General features: G+C 37.3%; 1 protein-coding gene across 4 annotated transcripts; it reads left to right on the top strand.

Moving 5' to 3' along the window:
* Window positions 1-1,904: 1,904 nt before the first annotated feature.
* On the top strand, window positions 1,905-20,148 carry LOC136251095 (gamma-aminobutyric acid type B receptor subunit 2-like). Of its 4 annotated transcripts, none has more exons than XM_066043476.1 (15): window positions 1,905-2,222; window positions 2,276-2,413; window positions 8,145-8,315; window positions 10,261-10,374; window positions 10,988-11,053; window positions 11,128-11,319; window positions 13,856-14,101; window positions 18,213-18,279; window positions 18,326-18,436; window positions 18,486-18,618; window positions 18,856-19,090; window positions 19,139-19,273; window positions 19,371-19,688; window positions 19,741-19,917; window positions 19,969-20,148. In XM_066043476.1, the coding sequence occupies exons 1-15, from the start codon at window positions 1,944-1,946 to the stop codon at window positions 20,005-20,007; spliced, it is 2,421 nt and encodes an 806-aa protein (XP_065899548.1). In that variant the 5' UTR covers window positions 1,905-1,943; the 3' UTR covers window positions 20,008-20,148. The 4 variants fall into 4 exon arrangements, with proteins under 4 accessions (XP_065899548.1, XP_065899545.1, XP_065899549.1 ...); XM_066043473.1 differs by having other exon boundaries at window positions 18,856-19,093; XM_066043477.1 differs by lacking the exons at window positions 1,905-2,222; window positions 2,276-2,413 and adding an exon at window positions 4,661-4,887 and having other exon boundaries at window positions 18,856-19,093.
* The last annotated feature ends 500 nt before the right edge of the window (window positions 20,149-20,648 follow it).

Raw genomic sequence — 20,648 nt, 5'->3', positions numbered from 1 at the left:
CTGAAGGGAATAATAGAAAAATTTGGGAAATTCCTGAAGTACTTTGGGCAAAATTTGGAGCATATTGGACTCAGGCCTAGACAATGAATTGTGCAGTGGTGAAAGGTAAATTTATAGTGGTCATTGGGGAGGTGTAGCTACTGGTGGCTACTGGTAGCTACTAGAAGTGTCATGTCGTATGAAAAGTTGATGAAGTTTCCATGTAGTTCAGAGGTGGCATTGCACTTATAGAATAGCCACTGATGAGCAGAGGAAATGCTTCATTAAGGTCATGGGATTGTATGGTAATCAGAGGAAATCTGATGAGATAGCTGCAACAGTCTGGATGTCAAGTACTCTTAATAGAACAGTCATCACATGCAACACAAATGCCAAAAAATTCTTTAATACTATGCGGGTGGTGATGATAAACCTCACAAACAACTGTGAATTAATTAAATATGCCTGGCCTATTTATAACTGAAACCCAGGCCACGCAGGACCGAGGCATGCACAAGCCGGACTTTAGAGCCAGTAAATCCAAATAATTAGAGTAGATGTTGCAGTTATTAGACACAAAAATTTAAATCCATGCGGTTTCAAATGGAAATAGTTTCAGACTTCCAAATTTAAGGCGCACATGGTGCACCTATCCTGATATTTATTTGTGGTATTTAATCTTAAAAATCATTCTTCTGAGCAGAATAATACACAATAGAGCATGGCATGGTCAATGACCCAATTGTGGGACCTTGGATGGGTTATGAGACACACACATTTAATCCTTTGTAAAAGCAAAAGGAAATCACTCAAAACATTGAAACTTGAGATGTAGTTACAGTCATATGTAGTTTACTGCATCAAATAAGGAAGCAAACAATTCATTACAATATTTTCAGCTCACTGATGATATCTAAAATAAAATACTGAAGCCACACCCCTTTTAAATGTGTAATCTTTACTGCCAACATAGGTTGGTGGGCTTAATTTCAACTAATCTAAAGTAAATTATGGGGGCATCTCCGAACTGATTTTGGTACGCTTACCGTCATAATGATATTAAGGGGGGAGGGGGGTTCAGCCCATGATGTTATTAATTTTTATTAAAGCAGTTATAGTGTAAACAGCTAGGAATAGAGAAGTGGTGTGATTAAGCAGCTATACTGTTTGTAGACTATGTTTTCAGGTAAAGAATATAACGTTTTGTGCTTCTATTGCCAATGCATTGTTTTCATAGCGCGACGTTAAGGAGGGGGAGGGGGGTCTGAAGTTAGCGTCATTATGACGTTAAGCGTACCAAAATCAGTTTGGAGATGCCGATAGCATTTCTTACATCATAGATAATATATGGAGGTATATATTATCTATGCTTACATTGTCAGGCCTGCCAACTCTCACGGGTTTACCGTGAGTCTCACGGTTTCACTACCCTGCTCAAGGGCAGCAGATCGAATCTCACGGTTTTTGAGAAAAGTCGAGACCTTTTTTTTTTTTTTTTTTTTTTTTTTGGTCTCAGCATAGCATCTACCAGTTTTTTTTTACTACACACTGCAATAAAGGTACAGAAATCTCAAGATTTTTTTACTTTCCAGGTTGGCAGGCCTGCATTGTACAGGTTGCCATCGTCTTCACACAACCTGAAAACTGGAGAATGTATTATAGCCCATATATTTTCACAGTATATTCAGTTACATAAACAAGTGTTAATATGACAAGAAAGTTGTGACAATACACCCATAATACCTGCTGTCCCATAATACCTGCTGTCCCATAATACCTGCTGTCCCATAATACCTGCTGTCCGTGTCCCATAATACCTGCTCATACTCTACTACTGTGTAATAAATAAACTAAGGAATGTGAAACCTCGTGTGAAACCTCGTGTGAAACTTCAGACATTGAGGAAACTTTAATCAAATTACAAATTGCTATACCTACATTTTCCCGGAAACGCCTGGCCCCCTATGGTTCAGTCATCGTGTGCCATGAGTTCGCTGGCAATTCTCGTCCTCTTTGCCAATTTGCTGGTCGCTGTGTCATCCAAGGGCCAGGGGAGTACTGTTAACCACACGCTGTATCTTGGTGTTTTCCTTTCGAATGACACTGTCGATCCAAGTCAAACGTCCATAGGATTTCTACCGGCTCTGGACTTAGCTATTGAGAGTGTCAATAACCACCCTGAGGTTCTGAAGAATTTGAATGGAGTGTCATACACTTTAGACGTGATTAAAAACGACTCAAAGGTAGTTAGCTATCACTGCTAGTTAGGTCATGCATTTCATGGCACTTCATGTAGTGTGAGCCGTCCGCTAGCGTTAGAGGATTTATTGATCAGATTTTCTTTAAACCAATAAAGATTATGTTAATAGGGACATCATGTTCAGTATCTACTGCACCGATAGCTGAACTGTCACCAAACTGGAATTTGGTACAGGTGAGCGATATACGTATGTCATATACACATGTAAGTGTACTGGCCATAGCTAAAAGAGTGAATGGTCTGTGTAGTCGATACCTGTGGCAGTGTGAGTTCATATGTGGATGGGCATCTGTACATGTGATTGTTAATTGTTCTGTGTACACACATTATATGTGACTGTCTCTGGGAAAACTGGTCTTATCGCCCATTTAAAAGTATCGAGAAACGTCGGTTTTAAATATTCTGTGTGTTGTAGCTGGCCAATGGTGGTAGCTACGCATACCAAATTTTCACACGTTTCACAACAATTTCTTACCTTCCTGATCATCCACTGAAGAAGTAGTCAACAGCTAAGTTTCCCGCCATTTTAGATAGTTTTTAAACCGAGGTTGTCTGTATCAGGTGAGCTCCAGAAGGGTGGGAGGCGGGGGCCCTGGAAGGCGGGCAAGATGGTGTTCAAAAATTGAAAAGAGACGTGCTGGGATGAATTAGGCCAAGTTATAGGCCATTCAGGGCTCAGAACTGGCTAAAATGAAAGGAAATTTACAGCACAGGTCATTGTCCAACACCACAGAGCTGTACAGCCACACACAGCCATCTCCTGGTTGGCCAGGGCTCCATCAAGACCCCAGACCACTTGTACGGCTCGCCACTGTGCTCTAGAAAAGCAGCCAGCAAAAGCAGACCACTTTACTCTGGTGGACTGTGGCAGTGAAACTTGATAGTGCATTCATTAAGCTTTGTGTTTGTGTGAAAAAATCAAACTTCCTGTCTTGGGTGATAAGAACGGTTTTCGTAGATCCAGTCACATATATAATATGCACATTGTTGGGATCTTTGGCCCCAAATAAATTATCTGTTTCCTGTCTTGCATGTTTGCATGCGGGTGGGTGGTTCATTTCCATTACTCCATTGTAGGATTGCCAGCTTTTCAAGCCATTATTTTCCTGGCACAACCATATAAAAAGCTTGTACATTCCTTTTAAAATAATCAAACAAGTGACAAACGTGAATTTGTGCCGATTTGAACTTTTTTGCCTGTACAGAATGCAAGAATAACCAGAAAATAATGGAATAATGGAATATGTAGAGCTGACAATGCGGGCGGTGGGTGGGAAACAGAATTTATTTGGAATGACCTATTGTGATTGTGTCCTAACCACATAGTGTATATAGCTAACAGTTGAACTACAGCTAATGAAATCATGTTAGTGTTTGGTATGTATGTACCAAGACACATAATAGTGTGTTGTGCAGCCCAACAAGCCAGTGTGACGGACAAACTGGCTCTAAATGGTGTTCAAATGTCATCCCATGAAGATATGTAACTTCCTCTAAGATTTGCATCACACTTTTCTCTCCTGTGTGATATACGTAATTATGTGTTATAAGTTGGACACTATAGCTATCAATATTTTAGACTCTATTTAGGCTGTTTTGGGTGGATAATAAATCTCATATACTCCACCTTGTTTTCTAATATACTCCACGTCTTCAGGCACAATATAACATATGCTCAAAATCTAGGTTTATCCAATCGCTATGCATTGTTCACATGCAGTAATCTAACGAGCGCCTATTATTTTGTCACGTGAGGACACATAGTTGCCATGGTGCTAGTATTATCGCAAGAAAACCAGCCGCTTTTGCTGAGCCTACAGCAGAAACAGCCGTGGATGAGGTAAGTAATCTGAGTGTAATGTGAAATAGAGTCTAAAGCAGTTATACGGGCACAATGTGGAGTCTATGAAATTTATAAACCCTCAGGCCCTTAGTAGCGCCCTCGCTTCGCTCTACAGCCCAGGCCTTCGGGTTTATAAATTTCATAGACTCCTCATTGTGCCCGTATAGCTATTATATATCATCACAATAAAACATGTAATAGTATCAAAGGTGTTTATGTATTGAGTTTCATGTTGTATATCATCACCATTATATTGATTACAAAAACTCAATTCAAATATGCCTGCTAGGTGCATTCATAGCTACATTTGGTTTCAATAACTTAGAGAAGTTGATGGATACAATAATAGTCATAGCAACTGGCTTTAATATTATGTGACTAAATTTACCATCTAAAGAACTACAATTTGGTACAGTGTGAAAATTGCATGTTCATTGGTGAAAATATGGCTTCAAGAATGTAATTCATGTTGCAGTGAAGAATATACCTATCATTAGGTAGTTTGCTACTTTTACAATTGAATTCAGAGGCGGATTTAGGGGGGGGGGGAGGAGGTGGGTAATAAAACCTTAAATCTTCTATGTGTATCAAAAGCAGACTTACTTCAGGAACTTTGCATCACTACCAACACAAATAATGTCTATGTAACTATACCTATTGTTCAACTCTGTTCCAGGAGAATATAGCTTCTCTTTTCCTCAAGAGTTGTTTTGATTGTGGGTTGCATCTTCAGTTACAAAAGTTTAATTGTGGGTTTTATTTTATTCAGATGATCAAGCAGTGTTTTCCACTATGGCTATATGAGGTGATTAGTGTGGTTTTTATATTTTAAAATGAATTAAAAAGTGTTAGTTAGTTTAATTGGTTGGAGTTATCAGCTTCAGTATAATATGTGACCGGATTTGCGAAAAGGGGTCTTCCACACACATCCAATACTCTGAACTTGGGAGACCATAACTTAGTGTTCAGTTAACATATAACCCTGAAAATTTCTCCACCCATTAAGCTATGTCAGTGCTCACTGCTGATCAAAATTCAAGTCATCATCTTTTCCCAATCATAAGTTATTAATCGTCAAAGTTGGTAAATTGGATGTGTGTGGAAGACCCCTTTTCGCAAATCCGGTCACATATGTAGCTACTAACTCGGCCATTTAGCAAACTGTAGTCTTTTGGTAATTTGCAGTCTCATGCAGCTATAGCATATTCAACCACTTTTTTCCTTGAATGTAATATCTGTATCAGTTACCTTCTGATATGACCCATGCTGTGGGTTATGGTGCTGGCATTTGTAGCTAGCCTATAGTTCAGTCTTCATAACCTGGCAGATCTAATAAGTTGACTATCACAACAAATTCAGAAAGCCCATAAATGCAAGTATAGTTGCACTTTGATAAGGATTGCCAGTGGACTAGCTAATAGCTACTAGTACCCTTCACTGCATTCTGCTTTTCAGTACACTATTGGTTGTATGGCTAACAAAGTGTCACTAGGCTAAGGAACATGCATACTAATAATTGTGACGTTCAAAACCACTACTAAGCTATACATGTTTCTGCCTCACAGATTTAGCTGATTAGAGCATGGCTAAGAGGAGCTAATGCAATATGGCATATAACTAGCTGTATCTAAATGCTTGGTAGCTACAAATGAAAAGATTGTCATGCATGCATGATAGCTACTCAATGCATATTGCAATCAGTCTTGATTTAATGGAAAAGTAAAATTTGAATGATATAATAAACTGAAATTCCATTATTTTCCACTGAAAAGCTGCTAAAAATACTCTCAGATTCATCTTCAGAGGGCATAATTTTCAAAAATTCCCTGGGGCCCCAGACCCCTCTAGGTTGGCATGCTAGTGCGCTTCACACACTAATGTCGTCACTATTCCAAATAGCAAATTTGACCATAAATACTACATGAATCTTACAACTAGGGCCTTGTGAGAAGGCTTGGTATCTTCTACTTTCTGGCTAGTTACCTATGTCCCTGTCCAGCTTAGCCCCCCCTTTCAAAAATCCTAGATCTGCCCCTGGATTTTGGCCAGAACTACTATCCTATGTGGTCTGTGGCATTGCTAATGTGAGTTTCAATAGTTATATTCATTGAATTTTAACGAAAGTCATTGTGTATGGTGAACCTACAATTACTCGATGGCTAGTTTTTTTAGATCAAAATGTTCACAGTACAATGGGCATTATGACCACACTACTGTTGTATTTTCAAATGGTTCATCTTGGTGATGTAAAGCAGCATTTGAGTGCCCTTAAATGCTATAACAGGATAAACAAGTTGATGTTATGCTTCTTCTCGCCCATGCAGTTAATACTGTCCCATTCTAACTAAATAGGTAATTAATCAACCATATATTTACATTCACGCTATCACTATTATTGATTCAGCTAGATAATTAGATTTGTAAATACTGTAATTTAGCATATTTTGTAATTCATGAATTATTGGTAATTATGTTGCTATGCGTTGCTAAGGAAACGTAACTCTAACCAACCACTTTAAACCGCAAATTACGTACAGAAGTATCTTCTCAACTGTTTTATAGTGTGTCTATCGCGTTTTCTCACAAATTGTTTAGAGAAAGCCTCAAGGTTGCCCTTCATTTTTGTTCGCGTAAGTACAGAACACTCCCCTTTAGGAATTCATTATTTCTGGTATCCTACAAAGCTTATTATGCTGTTTTTTTTTTGGTTGTATTACATCCATATAGCCCATTAGGAAGGTTGTTCACACCGTGTTGTTTAACTCGAATTTCGAAGTAGCGGCCTCAGCATAAAGCTTAGCTTCTTGAAAGTGTGATACAATGTTAACAAAGCATTCATTTCACATATGCAGGCTGCTTTTGACACAAAACTGTTTTCTCACGTGGGTGAAATGACACATGGATACACACACATGTACACGCACGCACGCACGCATACACACACACGCACACACACATTTTTCCAAAACAATTACAGTAACCAGGTGCACACCCCTTCAGCCAGCTGCGGGACATGCACCTGGTTAAAAAGCAGTATTTATTACAAATCATTATCACTGAATACAAATCATTAAGGTTCTGATTGTCAGTGACCTTTTCAGTTATTCCTAGAACACAACTACATTAATGAAACTAGCTTTCACACTTGTAGGCCAAACAAAAGAAGGCAATCCATCTGCCATAATATCCCAATTAACATTCCATGGCTTGTACAAATATATTTTACACCAAATATTCATCTGTTGATTAAGCTATCACTGTGTGGGTGTATATGTTTCTGATAAATATGCCCTGTTTTCAGTGCAGGTAATATTACATGTGGTAGGGTATGTGGGCTTTTTATAGGAGTGTAAAATGGAGTATATAAGAAGACAAAGGAAGGCCAGATGTCCAATTTGGGGTCTTCATAGATCCTAAAAATGAGACTAGTCAACATTCTGTCTTCCCCAACATCATCACAGTACCTAATTTTTACCAACAAAGCCACGGCCATTGAATGGCCCCAAACCTCTGCTCGTGGTTCACATGCAGAGTCTGAGAAAAGCTGCTGCAGAAACCAGACTTATCAGTTCTGAAGAAATGATAGAGTGAAATATGGTATTCTATCGAGTTAGCAATCGAGGTAGCAATCTAGTTGTGTGTGTTTGATTTTGTGCCCATCAAAGCCGGGTTATTTCTACACATATATACATAACATGGCATTTGTAAAGCCATGAAATTATTATGATAAATATATTCTGCTATGACGTACATAATTATTGTGATGCAGTATTTTAGTGTTGCCCAATCCTAGAGTTGATTGTATTGTTGCATGCATAACTGCATGTGTACACATTTGTGTTTTTCCCGCATGTGTGTAGCCATGTGTGTGTAGCCATGTGTGTGTAGCCTTGTGTGTGTAGCCATGTGTGTGTAGCCATGTGTGTGTAGCCATGTGCATGACTATATTGTAGGGCTTCACACAACAACAAGAGTTCATAAAATAAAAATGAACTCATGATATAATTCACAACAGGAACCATTATCAGAATCCCAGTGTACACATTACTTTTACCTACTTAGATTTCTCCATCTGCATCATCTTCCCGCCTCTCCAGTACTTCACTATTTCCCAACTTTTTAAGAACCGTATCAAGTGATTCAGAGATAGTTCATGGAATATCAGGGGCTATGAGAAAATTTGGATGGTCCAGAATTGCTTTGATAACACAGTCTGAAAGTATCTTTCAATTTGTAAGTGATTTCATAGCTGTTATAATGTTATCAGATCTATGGTGGTATACATGGGTGTAACCTTTAATTGTGAAGTCTTATCATCATTGGTTAGACATAACCAAGCCTAAAAGTGTCACCCAATAATTCCAATAGCTAGGTTGCTACAAAATTTGAAGATTTTATCAGTGAAACTTTCTACTGTCTAACTTGCTAATGCCTTCAGACAAGTGTAACTACATGCTTGTTGTTTTTTAAACTGTTAGATGTTGCAACATTTGGCATACCACGGTATGTATGTACAATGCACACATCATTGGCTTACTTTAGTCCTCCTTTGTGTTTCATTTCTTTTCACTCACAACGCAAAGTGTTGATTCACGATAGTACAACATGGCTTCCCTGTACTGACTACTGTATAGCTGAGGGGGAAAGTTTGTTTGGCTAAATCCCCCCCTCAAATTTTGAAGCTCAATCAAAATAGCATTGTTAATGTAGGTTAGAGACCTAGCACGAGGATCTTTGTGGATTTAAATACCGAGGTGAACCCGAGGTTTTTAAAGCACAAAGATCCGAGCGCATGGTCTCTAACTGACTTTAAACGTTTTATATGGGCACATACTTAAAGCATTTTATATGGGCACATAGGTAGAGTTATTGTGGGATTAGATTAGATGTCATTTTAGTTGTATTTATGGTTGTGTCATAATCACACAAACATGCTTTATTTCTGTACAAGTTAGAGCTAAAACACTGCCGCATGTGTGTATGAAAAATACAGCACGAAGGGGCATGTCAAGAGGCTAATATAGCACAAGGTGAAGCCGAGTGCTGTATTTGCCTTGAACCACCCCCCGAGTACTGTATTTTTCATACACACAAGCATAGGCAGTGCTTTAACTGTTATATTGTACTTCCTGGTTGTCTGGCTCGGAGCGATTTTCTCTAGTATTCAAACCGCTGCGATTTTTGGTGATCAGGATATCAGTAAGTGTTCATATAATCTATTTCTAGTTGTAGAATGAATTAATAGGATTAGTTTGGCTGGTTTTAGTGATTACAGTGTGTTGTTTACGTAACATTTCTTAAATAAATTCTCTGCATAACTGTACTGTATTTGCCCAAGTGTGCTGTATTTGCCCAATTAAGTGCATAACTGTACTGTATTTTCCCAATTAGCTGCATAACTGTACTGTATGACTCATACAGTACAGTTATGCAGTTGATTGGTACTGTATGGACAATACGATATGCGGCATCGCTTTGATCCTCCCACGCAAAGTACAATATAGGAAAATAAAGCACACTGATGGAAATATAGCATACTTTAGCACATTATAGAAAATAAAGCACACTTTTTCCCTTTGAACTGAGATGGTATCATATGCAATATTGTACTTTGAATGGGAAGATCAAAAGTACCACCATGTGCTATATGTAATTAGCTACATAACTGTACTGTAGGAGTCATACAGTACAGTTATGCAGCTAATTGGGCAATTACAAGGATAAAAGTAATAAGTAAATAGTAACTATAGTTACTTTTTCAAAGTAAAATTCTGTTAATAAAGCCCCAGAGCCTACCTATGGTCAACTTTGGGATATAAGTATAATAATAAGTGAAATATGTACATGCTAAAACAGCCAAGATATGAAAAAGGGTGTAATCTTAAGATCACATGGGTTTGAAAGGTTATGAAATCAAAGGCGGCAACCAAGGAATGGCTGCAATGCTGATAACATTAGTGCTCATCATTGCAGCCATTTCCTACGGTAGATATTTTGAGGCCACACTTTTTTCAAAGCTTGGCTGTTTTGGCATCGATAGATATACAATTTAGAGTAGTTTATTTATGCAATATGCCTAGTGATATCTGGTATACAATATGTAACACAGATGTTTTGTATCAGGTGTAGTAAACTATGTGTGTAATTTTAATAGTTTCTATGTGTGTAATTTTAATAGTTTGCAGCAGATTTACGTGAGCACTTTAATGATGAAGCAGGTGACCTAAGAATTATTGCTGAAATACAATTCAATACCGATGGAAATGTGGAGCAAGCTGTGGCACAATTACAAGTAACACATAAATAAACTCATGAGTATGCGTAGGTACATATAATTTATGTATGTACAGTGTTTATTATGGTATGTACATGCTGAGTGAGAAAAAATGGGTACAAAAGGAAAGTGGATTCATTTCTCAAAAAAAAAAGGCAACTAGATACTTAGTGAAGATGGCGTGGTTTGCTTCCATTACAAGTTCAGGAGATGGTATCTTTACTGCTTTATGATGAAAACCTTGATTTGTTGTAAATACATAATTTTATAATTTTGAAATATTTTCTGGGTCAATCAGTACTACTTATGAGCCAAACTTCAAAAACTTGTGTTACTTCATCCATGTGTTATTAAATGGTTTTGAGGGCTCAGCTCAAAGTGTACATACTATAATAAACACTTTTTCTAACCAGGTCTTGCTACGTACAATTTCTATTCACTAATAATATTATAAGTTGATAGGTAATAAACAAGGAATAATACAAACTGTGCATTTTGACGGAAGAGTATATAGCTAATGCATGCAAGATGAAGCCACTTAATTATGAAATCTACCAATATATTAACAAGATACTAGTATACACACATAGATTATACCACACATGATGTTTACTTTTGTGTTATGGTGTAGAAATCTGCAGCTCGCGTAGTCTTTGTCAACATGTACTCTACTAATGCTCTTAGAGTTGTATGTGAGGTGAGTGTTGTGTGTTCAAATTCAGACATACTGATGGCTACTTTGGAGCATTAGTAAATGTTGTATTATTACAGGCATACAGGAGAAGCATGACCCATCCAACATATGCCTGGATGTTTTACAACTGGTATAGCAATAGCTGGTGGAAAGGTGCAAATTTGTCCAACTGTACTTTTGAAATTAGAAAGTCATTTCTTGAATATTCGTTGGTCTTTGATCATTACCCAAGGATCCGTAATAAGACTATGACTAACATTGCTAACATGGTAAGGGATCCTTACTGTATAGGTGGTACGTAAAGTACATGTGACTATACTCTACTGTTATAGAACAGAGAAGTGAGACTGCTAGTTGTGACCAAAATACTGACTTTGGGCATAGGGAATAATCTTTGCTTCAGGCCTGTAAGATACTGAGACAAACACCATACATACATACTTAATATTACAAACTAATGACTTAAAACTCTGATGGTTAAAATTACAACCCTTGAAGAGTTAACTAACTCTCCCCCCCCCCCCCGTCTTCGTACTAAGAAATTGGTATACCTTCATGTTACAGTGTTTTACAATTCAAAATTCAAGCACTGGTATTAACTAATTTAAACTAATTTTGTATTAGCATTTTACTCCTTCAGGGGCTTGCTAATTAAAAGAAATGAAATGAAACAAAACGATAAACTGTGAATCAACTTTGTCTAGCCTGACTACAGCAAAGAAGAAAAACTGGAAAGTCACAACATCAACACCTTATAGAACCCAAAATTGTAAAATTATCCTAGCATTGTTCATCCATAACCATATAGTAGAAGTTTTGGGCTTTCCTGGCCAAAATATTACCCAACAACCAGACTCTCTTTTCCTTGATGCCAGCTTGGCAGTATTGGTTAGGCACAATTCAACCTAAAAATGCTTTTAGAGCAACCCCATTTAAACAAGTTTGTATGAATTTTTAAAAGTTTTATTTAACTGAATGTTCTACTATCTGACTACCTAAAATAATCAAAAGGTTGCAGGTGCAAGGCTGCCCAGGTCCAGTCATGGATTTTTTTCTCCTTTCTGCACTTTTCAAACACTTTATAATAGGCTATAGGATCAGGTGTCCTACAGACCTTCAGCACTTGTGTTGTAAAGCCTTAATAAATAGTAATAAATATGTACCTGACTGGCTAACTAACTAACTGATGCCTTCAACCAAGCGTAACTTGATGATGGTTAAAGCTACAGTCTTGATTTTTTCACTGTTTGACATTGCTTTGGCTTAAGACATGCCTCTTTGTCAACCGCAGCAACTACAATGCATGCACCATGGATTTATCTTTGTACTTCTTTATGTCTCGTTTCTTTCTCCATTACAGCGCAAGTGTTGATTCATGGTAATGCATTGCTTCATTGCTGGCTATCATTGGAATCATATCTGTAATTTTTGTAGTGACTGGATTGATTGCAGAGATACTTCTTGTACTGTTCTTCGTTTGTAACAATGTATAATGGGCAGAATCTAGCTGAAAACATAACAGAATGGTCATTTCACTTGATATAATGGGAGGGGGTTAGAGGCACTGTGGTACTGTTCTTCATTTTATAATGCTGTATAATGAGTGGAACATAGCTGAAAACAAGGGTAGGTAAAAACAGTGGACCCAGGGACCAATTACAAGGACCCGGAACCAGGAGACCCATGGATATCCAACTATTCTTGGGATTTTATGCACTTCACAATATTCTATACTTATATTAGGTACCTCTGCAAGTAATTTTGCATGGCCAATCCACTTTTTTATCATCACAGTGTCTCACACGATGTTTAAACCAATGAGCGCCTCTGAAAAAGTGTCTGAAGCTGACTGCATTTATATAGGCCACTCACCTGCTGCACAATGAGCATACTAGTCTATTTTGTTGCCTAGCTACTAAACTTTGGAAACATTGTGCAAATGCACCATAATTTATGAGGTCTGGTTGTGGAGCTGCTGGACTGAAACTTGCTTAGCTAGTTTGTTGAGGGGCATAGCCATCATGCTCTGCTCTCAGTCACAGACCTATTGTGCAGCTACAGGCACTGTTGGGTGTCTACGTATACATGGTACATTTTGATGAAGGTAATTTTCTCAAATACTCATTTTCCATCATTTTCACAATTTTATTCCCACTGCCTGCAGTGTATTAAAATGGCTAATATTTTTACAATTAAAACTTTGCAAAAGTTAGCTAGCACAATCACAAATTTGCAAAAGTTACATCCCTTGAGTACATATACAATAATACCTCTTACAGTAGCTTAAGCACTTCAAGCAATTTTGTGGTGTGTACATGAAGAAAGATGTCGATACAAAAAAACACCTTGATATGGCTTGATGTCATGAAGATGATTGAGCAGCATAATTAACAACAAAAAAGGCAAGGTGCAGAGGGGTGACACTCATCAGAACCCCAAAAGGCAGATCCCAACTGTGATTAAGTATTGACAATGGTGGTCGTAGCCTCTAGCCTTGTTACTGCGGTAAGGCTGACAGGCTGACACTAAGACACTTCTGTAGAGGTACTTCATAGTTGCTTAGAATGTTTCTACAATGGCTTTTAGCAGCAGCATTTTGGTGGGGCGCTATTGATTTTGGGAGATCCCTACTATACAACACTATCATACTGTATAATCAGATGTGTTGTAAACAGTGATAGTAGCATACACGTCAAGGAGAACTTTCTCACATTGTTGTCAAGTGTTTTTTTAATGCTAATGAAATTACATATTGAATCACACTTGTGAACATTGATTGCAAGAAATCAAGTGCTATTTTTACAGACTTTTGTGGATTATGAGAAAGAATATCACAACAGACTTGATCGTGACTACCCGGGAGCAGCTACCAACCTATTTGAAGACAGTGTGTACACATTTGATGCTGTGTGGACAGCTGCACTAGCCCTTCATAATGCCTCAAAATTGTTGGGAAACAACCTTACATTGATGGACTTTAACTATAACAGTAAAAACATATCTATGGCTATCTATGATGCAGCAGTTAGCACGTCTTTCTTTGGTCTATCAGTAAGTGATAACTATAGCAACATAAATTAGTCGTGTTCTTGTATTTGGTCATAACATGATAAATAGTACATTAATAATTTATATATTGCAAGCCAACAAGATAACAAGGGCATACGTAATATGAAAACATAAAAAGACCAATGAAACATAAGGGGTATTATGTGTTTTCATTGATCACACTGTCATAGTTTAAAATGATTAGTATTAGCATCATCGCAGCTGCCATTTCTTGGCTGCCACTTTTACTTTTGTCACCCTGAGGCTGCACCCTTTTTCACAGCTTGGTTGTTTTGGTAGGTGATATCCTAAAACAAAAAAAAAGCCTTGAAGCTGTAAAGAAGGGCGCTGCCAAGCAAAGTAGGATCAAGCTTATTCAACATGACTGGTAAGAACAAGGACTGATATCAAGTTGTAGCCAAGTAGATAGGAATATTATCATGATCAATCTATATACCAACTGGTAAGAAAAAGAACTGATATCAATTTTCACACTTACCGGAATAGCAGCTGCACCGAATAGCAGGTTTACTGAGTTCACCACACTGATTCACCTAGAGTTGACTGCAAATGTTAGATGCTACTTGAGTAAATGCTACTGTATTAAATAGGAAAATAGATAGAGGTGTCTTAAATTTAAGATAGGGTTCTAAAACAAGTCAGCAATCATTATTGTGTTATAAGTGCGCTTGTGGAAATTAACTTGCCACTTCTCAGAAAAATGGCAGGTCAGAATCAAGCAAAACTACTCTATATGTTTAGTTACTTATCAAAGATTGTCCCATGAAGCGCAAGAGTGACTGAATCAAGCTCTGAGAAAATTGCATATGGTGGCTTTCACAAGAGAGGTGGAGCTCCAAGATTTGTATTGAAGAACCAAAGAACTTGTGTTAGTAAATCCAAGGCTATGAAACTAACACAGTCTAAGATATAAGCATAAAAATGTTGGTCTCATGGGGCCTTTTGTACTAACAAGTATACGAAGGAGAAGAAAAATACAATGTTTTGTGCAAAATATCATGGAGCATTACTAAAATAAGAGGGGGATTATTTACTTACTAATATGAAAGTTGTGTTGTATTGTGAGGTGTTTTAAAAGTTGGTTTTGGGTGAGCGTTTTATTAGACTTAGTTAGTTGTGTAAATAGCACATGGTAGTTGTGCACTCTACTTTCCTTAGCCCTGTGACTCACTACCATGAGTCTTGATACCATGATTTATGGCTATGATTACCTTATAAGGTATAATTTCCCACAATACGACTAATAATCAGTGTCAAAATTGGCTTACTATTATTTACCTGCATAATACTAAATTGTTAATTTACTTTTTGTCTCCTGTATTATGGCTCTTCAGGAAATCAAAAATGATTAACATGTCATCATTCAATCAGCATGGCTATTGCATACATGTATCTATCCTCAATTCATGCAACGTAAGTCATAACTAGTTCTAATAGATGTGATCTCCATCATTTCTTGTACTAGGGTCTGGCATAATTTTAATTGTTACAACATGGTTATAGTTACTCAGAAATATAGCACATTCTTCCTTGGGCATTGCACACTCTTGGGAAATTTCAGCTGTATCCCTGTACTTCAATGGAACCAGCAGTTGGCCACTGAGCATATTTTCAGCAGTAGTTTTGACTGGCTAAGGAAAAAACCTGACTAGCACAACTGAAATTGAGATAGTGGCACAATGTGGTAGCTACATCCATACACTACTTGTTCTATCCAATCTTGTTACCCTGGTTGCTTTTCTGGACCCAGAGCCTCTGGTGACCTGTAGTGACATTATGCTAACTGCATGGCTATAGACTAATCCATTGAGATGGCATATAGATACAAAACTGTCTGTGATCATGTGGTGTTGTGTTTTACTGAATTTAACCACTCCTGCAGGTTCTATGAGGCTGTATGCTGGTCTCTGGCTTACCATTGTCTTCTCTGTCCTTTGCATGCTATTAATTGCCAATCCACTGTCCCCCACCCTCCATTCTTATGAGAGTGCTTGTGGTATAACAAACCCCACTGAAAAAAGAATGGCAAGAAAATACAAAGTAAGCATTTGTAAGGCTTCATGTATGGTGTAAATCTTGTACATATAGTAAAAGCAAGTGACGAACTAAAAAATATTTCTACAAACTTTAGGAATGCTAACTATAGTTAGGTTTTCACTTAGTGGGTCACACATATACCTCCCACAACATACAAACCCTTATACCCACGCATGCAATTACCATGGGTTGTGCCACCACTGGGTTGGCTATTACTATAAGTGAACCATGAACCATTTCATAGGCGGTGGAGACGGGGGGGCCATGGCCCTCCCACTTTTATGGGACACTGTTTGCAAGAAAAGATTGAGGTACTCTAATAGAACAGCCAGGATCTGGATACTCTAATAGAGCAGTCACAGTATTCAGAGAAGCAGTGTAGCAAGCTACTTAGCTACGTATGTGTAGTTATAAATAAGGAGATATAATTGATGGAGAGCAGCTATTGTCAGCAGGCTGTGACCTTTTCGTTTTTTTATTTTATTTATTTTTTTGGTCTTCAACTTACAGCTGGCCTGGCCCCCTCATTCTTTGGCCTGCTCCACCGCCCCTGAACCATTTACAACTACACCTCACACAAACTAAGTCAACTTCTACTACACATTACAATATCATTGTCTGAACAAAAAACTAGGGTGGGGGCTAGCAAAGTAATAATAAACTTAACAAAAAAAATTCAGAGCAGTCCAGCCTAAGACTACTCTAGGAAAAAACCTGATGGTTGCTTTTTTTTAACCACCAGGGAAAACCTTAAAGCTCCACCCTACTATGTGTGCATAACATGTGACAAAACTATTAAACATGTATGTTCATAGGAAATTTCCAAGTCCAAATCACTCCATCCTGGCCTCCAAGCTCCAGCTACCTAAACAATCTGTTAAGGAATCTAAGGGATGGAAGGGGGGAGGGATCACGTGATGATGTGGCATAAGGCCACACTTACATATTCTTGTGGGAGCTTATTTTCCTGCTCTTTCACTACGTTCAGACACTAGAAAATACACATATATAATGTATATCATACAGTATGATAGTACTGTATATTAGGAGGTTTGCACTTTCTCATAAAAATATTGACCAGAAACCAGCCTCACAATACCTTCATTGCACCTTGACAATACTGGTTAGGTTGAATCAAGCCCAAAATTGTCTTCAGAATGGCCAAAACTTCCAATAAGTTGCTATAGACTTTTATTTTTTTATTTAGCACAATTTTCTATTGACTGACTAGCTGCCTGTCCGATGCCTTGTAACTTGGCAACGGCTAAGACTATGGGAGTGATTTTTTCACTGTTAGACATCACTTCAGCTTGACAGGAGCCTTTTGGCACACCTCAGTAAAGTCTAAAGTGAAGGGGGGGGGGGCTTCAGCCCCCATAGCCCCACTCCTAGATCCGCCCTACAAATACAAGGAATTCTAAAATTCCTAATTTTTCCATGTACTTGTTTGTAACATGACCTATCTGAACATGCGTCTACAAATAAAGTGAAGTGGTCATAATGCTACATTTTTAACCCATCACACAGTGTTACAAATGAAGAACATTACAAGTAGCACTTCTGCAATCAATCCAGTCATTATGGAAAATATGGATGATTTCCATTACAAATGGAGGGAGCCATCATGCACCCACGAATTGACACCTTGGGCTGTCAGCAAAAAAAAAAGGGACACAAAGGAGCACAAAGGTAAGTCCATGATGCATGTGTTGTACATACAGTGGTATATATTCCAAAAGGCACCTGTCGGACTGAAGCGATATCTAACAGTGAAAAATTCATACCTGCACTCTTAGCCATTATTGAGGTATGCTTGTCTATAGGCATCAGGCAGGCAGTTAGTTAAAACTGTGCTAAATAAGATAATTTTAAAGTTTCATAATAAGCAATTTTGGCCACTCTAAAGACACTTTTGGGCTTAATTCTACCTGCCAACTGGTTCCTGGTCAATATTTTTTGTGAGAAAGTGCAAACCTCCTAGTATACAATACTATAGTACTGTGTGATACATGTGAAAAAGATGGTATTTATAATGTAACCGATGTTTGTGTGATAGGGAGAAGTAAGTTTTAACAGAAGAAATGGTGACAGAATTGGACAAGTTAGACTCCTCCAATATAGATGTTAGTTAGGATATTCCACAAAGAAATGTTACCTATACCACTGTAGGTAATGATGGAAACCTGTCAAAAGTACCGTTTGCAGAAATATACAGGGGTAACACCAGGTCAAGATTGATATTTCTACCTAAAGAAAATGTTGGTACAGTCTATCCAGGAGGTAAAGATGATTCTGATATTACTCAAAATCAATTGTACAATACTTCCAGATAACATTGCTAATGACGAAGAACACAGTTATATTAAAGCATTTCTTTTTGCTACTTACACAGTTTTGAGTGCAATTGGAATTGTGTTTGCCTGTGTCATGTTGATTTTTAACTTGTGGTTCAGAAAACAACCGTAAGTAAATATTCTGTGCAATGTATAGGTAGACTCATACTATGAATTAAGGAGCTCATACTATGAATTAAGGAAGTGAACTAGTAAAATATATAAATCATACGTAGAACAGTTTCCTTGCACAAAATGTGGTGGGAGCCCTTCACTCAGCTTTTCACCTCAGTATACAGCTAGTTCAAAGTGTTAACAGTTTTATCAGCTATTCATATAACATTGTTCTTCTGTTCATACACACAGGTATGTAAAGATCAGTAGTCCATATGTCAACATCTTAATCGTGGTTGGTGCAGTCATGTTCTACGTTGTTGTGATATTGTTTGGTGTGGATGAGAACACTGCGTCATTTGATACAGTAAACAGATTGTGTCATACAAGAATCTGGTTGTGTGCGACTGCATTTAGTTTGTTGTTTGGCACAATTTTTGCTAAAACCTGGAGAATATATTTCATCCTCCGTCATTCAAAACCAAATGTGGTAAGCAAAACAACTTTAACTTTTTATTTTTTATAACTAATACAGGTAATCAAAGATACTTACTTATTTTTGATTGTTGGTATACTTCTTCTTCTGGATATCATTTTCTTAGTGGTTACTACAATTGTAGACAAAGCAAGATTAACTAGAAAGGAAAAAGAACTTGGCACTGATGATAATGTAAGCCTTTGAATATTATTTATTTTACATACCATAATAATTTAATTGGCTTTTTAGAAAAGTGTATAATGTAAATTTAAGTGTCATTTTGTACTAGGATGGAAGTCTGCCTGATATTGTTGGAGTATGCGATGCTGATAATTCAGTATTCTGGTTATCAATTTTGTTTGCCTATAAAGGATTTGTCCTGCTGGCTGGACTATTTCTTTCTTTTGAGACACGTAAAATTAAACAGATCTCTCTGAATGAGTCTCGATTTATTGCAATGTCGGTTTATGGAGCAGTAATAGTATCGATAGCTCTTACTCCAATTGGATTTCTGCTGGGGAACTTCCCCAATGCTCAGTATGCTATTTTAGGAATAACGATATTGATTAGTGTAACCATCATATTGGGATTAGTGTTCCTTTCAAAGGTATGTAAATTATTTCTTTCCTGGAGTACTTAACACTGCATGCAACATATAGATGTACAAAGTATACGAGGATCCAGATGGAAAGCACATTCTTGATGAAAGAAATTCTGATAATAAAGGCACCACCATTCAAACTAGTAACAACAAAGACCGCAGTGATGATGTCTACTCCAACAAGATAGAGATGTTGAATATGGAGATAATTGGGCTGAGGAATGAAATTGTACAGGTATTATAAATACATGTTGGTAACAAATTATTTATATGATGTAATGTATAGCTGAGAAACCAGAGCTCTGATAATGGCCCTGAAGACTAGTTATGCCAATGGGACCGCTGTGTGATTATCAAGACAATTATTGTATGACTAAATTGTATTTGTACAGATATCTATATGTAAGCTACATTCATGAACACTTTTAATTCAGTACTATATATATATATATATATATATCTACAATCATAACACTCCTTCTACCTTTATTTTTAGGGTATGCACTGCATCCATGGTGTGTTCTGTAATGCTATATTAAGTTAACAGTGTTTTTCAACACTTGGTTGAAGCATATACATATTACCTAAATGCTATATGGAATGTAAAGAGGTTTACATGGCACTCAAAAATGAAGCCATACACTCAGTCACATGGAAATAATTAGTGTTATTTTTTTTTGCATACAATGCTGTTTAATTAACACATCTGGTATTTATAGGATTTACTTAAGTATTTAGGAATTGACAGTTTGTACATCAATTGTATAAATAACTGTACACCAAAGAACTGTTGTGTGCGATGCACAGAATTTTATAGGTGTTTTAAAGGCTTGTACTGATAGCTGGCCTTTGAGACACATAATATAAAACTAAACAAATTGCTGTAATTTGCTTTTATTTTCATGATATGTAAAACGTATGATTCACTTGAAAGACTGCTCTACTAGAGTATTCTGCAAAAAAATT

Source organism: Dysidea avara, chromosome 3 (genome assembly GCF_963678975.1).
Source record: "Dysidea avara chromosome 3, odDysAvar1.4, whole genome shotgun sequence".
Lineage (NCBI taxonomy): Eukaryota > Metazoa > Porifera > Demospongiae > Dictyoceratida > Dysideidae > Dysidea > Dysidea avara.
The sequence above is the reverse complement of the archived record's forward strand: the minus strand, read 5'-3'. Positions and strand labels throughout refer to the sequence as shown.

Excerpts from the sequence above, each read along its gene's own strand:
- LOC136251095 (XM_066043473.1), top strand. The coding sequence starts at position 1,944 with ATGGTTCAGTCATCGTGTGCCATGAGTTCGCTGGCAATTCTCGTCCTC. Across the intron at positions 2,223-2,275 it reads TGATTAAAAACGACTCAAAG|TGTGAGCCGTCCGCTAGCGT; the intron begins GTAGTTAGCTAT and ends CACTTCATGTAG. Across the intron at positions 11,054-11,127 it reads CTCTTAGAGTTGTATGTGAG|GCATACAGGAGAAGCATGAC; the intron begins GTGAGTGTTGTG and ends GTATTATTACAG.